This window comes from Limulus polyphemus, unplaced genomic scaffold (assembly GCF_000517525.1).
Source record: "Limulus polyphemus unplaced genomic scaffold, Limulus_polyphemus-2.1.2 Scaffold3054, whole genome shotgun sequence".
Lineage (NCBI taxonomy): Eukaryota > Metazoa > Arthropoda > Merostomata > Xiphosura > Limulidae > Limulus > Limulus polyphemus.
Window position 1 is genome coordinate 61,065 of NW_013668664.1, and position 3,766 is coordinate 64,830.

General features: G+C 32.6%; 1 protein-coding gene across 1 annotated transcript in view; it reads right to left on the bottom strand.

The window, feature by feature from the left end:
* Window positions 1-2,332: 2,332 nt before the first annotated feature.
* LOC106468564 (glutamate receptor 1-like) overlaps window positions 2,333-3,766 on the bottom strand; it is a 33,731-nt gene continuing 32,297 nt past the window's right edge. The window contains exons 12-13 of the mRNA XM_022396898.1: window positions 3,314-3,382; window positions 2,333-2,702 (exon numbers count right to left, since the gene is read on the bottom strand). Coding sequence (XP_022252606.1) covers window positions 2,454-2,702; window positions 3,314-3,382 — 318 coding nt within the window. The 3' untranslated portion in view covers window positions 2,333-2,453. The remainder of the gene's footprint in view (window positions 2,703-3,313; window positions 3,383-3,766) is intronic.

Sequence of the window (3,766 nt, forward strand, 5' to 3'; positions counted from 1 at the left end):
TATCAAATCCAGCCAGCAAAGTCAGACAAAACCCTACGTTGGCCATTGAACTCTAATTCCTCTGGTTCCAGAGCTATTCTAATTAGACACAAGAAAAGCCTGAATGTACAATATATACAAGTAAACACTTCTTCCTCAGAAAAAAAGACACCCAGAAAATACAGAAGTGATTTCAACTCCATTGGTTTCAGAGGTTTCTCAACTGGACAACAGAAAAGCCAGGTTACTGAATGTGAGCAACAGATCTACACAAAAAGATACCAGTATAGGCCACACTGTGTTCATTTTTAATAATATATCAAGTATAGTTACATTTATCAAGGGTTCTATTAAGTACACTTATGAATTGAACTATAATTATTCTACAAATCTAATGATCTAAATTTTAATTATTCTACAAATCTAATGATCTAAACTGTAATTACTCTACAAATCTAATGATCTAAACTTTAAATTATTCTTTCAGGCAACATGTAGATATAGCTGTGTTGTCATTAAAAGAAACTGGCGAGCTGGCACATCTTTATCAAAAATGGTGGGAAGGCCAATCGGAATGTGTTACTACTAGGAACAAAAGAAGCATTAAAGTGAGTGTATCAATTACAAAGATAACATTTAATTACATAAATTAGTACTTAGTATCTCATGTATTGCAATGTTTCTCTGTTGGGGAGCCAGTAAGACACATCTTTACTTGACACATCTTTATCAAAAATGGTGGGATGGCCAATCGGAATGTGTTACTACTAGGAACAAAAGAAGAATTAAAGTGAGTGTATCAATTACAAAGATAACATTTAATTACATAAATTAGTACTTAGTATCTCATGTATTGCAATGTTTCTCTGTTGGGGAACCAGTAAGACATTTCATGTAGTAAACTTGTAAACTGAAAAATGTGAAAATAAAATGCAATTTACAATAAAGTTTAAATCCACACCAACAGAACAAATTTAAATGAAAACTACTTTCAACATTTCACACATTCTCTTGAGTCCAATATTTGTTTTGGGAGAAATAAACACTGTATTGTGTTGTGTATTTACCTATTTTTAGAATGTAGTTAAGTTGATAGAAAAAGTTGGTACAGTATACCAAAGTATTGGCTCAATAAAGACCAAAAAGAAAGTAAATGCAACCTTACCAAAGCTTTTGGATGTCCAAAACAAATAAAACAATTAGACATTTTAAGAGGAAAGAAAGCCTTGTACCATAACCCTTGTACCAGTGCTGACCCTGTGTGGCAGAAATCTGTATTTAAATCACACCTTTTAAGAGCATAAATATAGTAAAATATACGAGTCTTATATGTGAATATAATTTCATGAAAATGAGTATTTGGGGCCCACTTTTTAATATCTTTGGATTTGTATAAATATTCAGGCAATCACAACATAATACTTTTAGAGTATGGTATTCCTGGATATACTGAAGCCAAAAGGTTAGGAATTGGGCATTTTAAAGTATGGTATACTCAGGCAGACTAGAGCCAAAGGGTAAGCATTACACATTTTAGAGTATGTTATACCTAGGTAAACTGGAGCCAAGGGGTAAACATAAGCCTTTTTAGAGTATGGTATACCTAGGTAAACTCAAGCTAATGGGTAAACATAAGGCATTTTAGAGTAAGGTATACCCAGTTAAACTGGAGCCAAAGGTTGGGCATTTTAGAGTATGGTATAACTAAGTAAACTGGAGCTAAAGGGTAGGCATTAGGCATTTTAGAGTATGGTATACCTAGGTAAACTGGAGCCAAAGGGTAGGCATTATGCATCTCGGAGTATGTTATACTCAAGTCACCTGGAGCCAACACTCACTCAAGGCATTTTAGAGTATGGTATACCCATGTAAACTGGAGCCAAAGGTTAGGCATTTTAGAGTATGGTATACCCAGTTAAACTGGACCCAAAGGGTAGGCATTTTAGAGTATGGTATACCCAGTTAAACTGGAGCCAAAGGGTAGGCATTAGGTATCACAGAGTATGTTATACTCAAGTCAACTGGAGCCAACACTTACCTTATTTTGAAACTCCCATAGTAAACCTATTGTAAAACACCAATATTCAACTAGCTGTTAAACATCAGTAACTATTTTATTGTAAATAACATCTTACTGTAAAAACCAAGTATTCATATTTCATTCAAAACTTGTGAATAAACTTGTTCTAAAACCACAACAGTCAACTATGCTGTAAAACTCCAAGTAAACATACTCTTAAAACCTCAATAGTAAACTTAGTTCAAGTTCATCATTGTGTTAGTGTTCTTTATGTACTTAGTTCAGTGGAGTTCTTAGTGTAATACCAACAGTAACTCCCTTTGTTCAAGTTCATCATTGTGTTTTTCTTGTACTTAGTTCAGTGGAATATCAACAGTCAGTGGAGTTCTAAGTGGAATACCAACAGTAAGTCCCTTAGTTCAAGTTAATCATTGTGTTAGTGTTTTTCATGTACTTACTTCAATGGAGATTCAAGTGGAAGAGCAACAGCAAAAGGCTTCCGATCAAGTTCACCTGGAATTAACATTGTGTCACATGGTTTGTGGTGAGAAATATATTCAAGGGTGGAGGACTCTGTCAAGAAGACGTATCCTCCTTCCTCCTGTCTTACTCTAGCTATTCCTTCATATATTGTATTGGTTAAGAAATCAGGATTTTTCAGGAAGTATTCATGCATTTTTTCTATTAATGGGAGTTTTGAATTCTGAAATATAAGTAATGTTACCCAATCACTATAGAAACTCATTGTAAGCATAATAACATAACAATAAACTGGAAATTGAAATATATGAAATAACAGTTATTATTCACAGATAAACTATGCCACCTGGATGTTAATGTAGTCCTAAGAAATTCATCAAATTAGTACTAAAAACATGAACAAGGCTTGAATTTCTGCAAGTTGCCAAATTGGTACCAGAAACATAAACAATATTTACAAATCGGTATTAAGGAAATCATTAAATTAGCTTTAAAAAAGTATTCTTTCAATACTACAAATAACTCAGTAATACAGCATTAAAAATGCTGTTTTGGAGACATTATTGGCCAATGTGTCAATTGAAGTTTTTTCTACAACTTGTCTGGTAACTTATATTGGATGACATTGTCATCTATATAACTTCACTTCATATAGTTTTTTACTTGTATTAACTACCTTTATAATTTATTTTTATAAGAATCTACAAAATAAATACTATGCTCTATGTAAGAACAAACTACTGTACACTGCACCATGAGAAGGATGCCAATAGCTTTTGTTACTGCATATTTTCATTGTTAAATTAGTAAATACAATGACAAGATATTGCCTACCTTAAAAAACGAAAACGTTGAGCCTGACTTTATGATTCCAGCTTTGGGATATCCTTCAGTCACTGTATCCTTAAAGGGAGAATCAATTCATGCCTTGAAAAATCTTTATACACACACACAAAGAAAGTATCATTTGTAAAAGTTGTCTTAAAAACTAAAGCTTATTTGTGCAAAATTAAAAATTTTTTAAAGACACCAAAGATGTTAATCTGTCATATATATATATATAGTGAATAATGGTAGATGGAATAATTTTATTTCTAGTGCCATCAACATACACTTCTTGCCAACTTGCAGTAACAACAAATTGTGAAAAAAGCTCTTATTATCCAAAAAATATGTACCATAGATAAAGTATGTCTTAGAGTGAAACCTGGCATCAGATAGATTAATAACAGTAAGAGTTAGCAACTTTCTTTATAATGATGTCTTAAAGTGAAACCTGGCATCAGA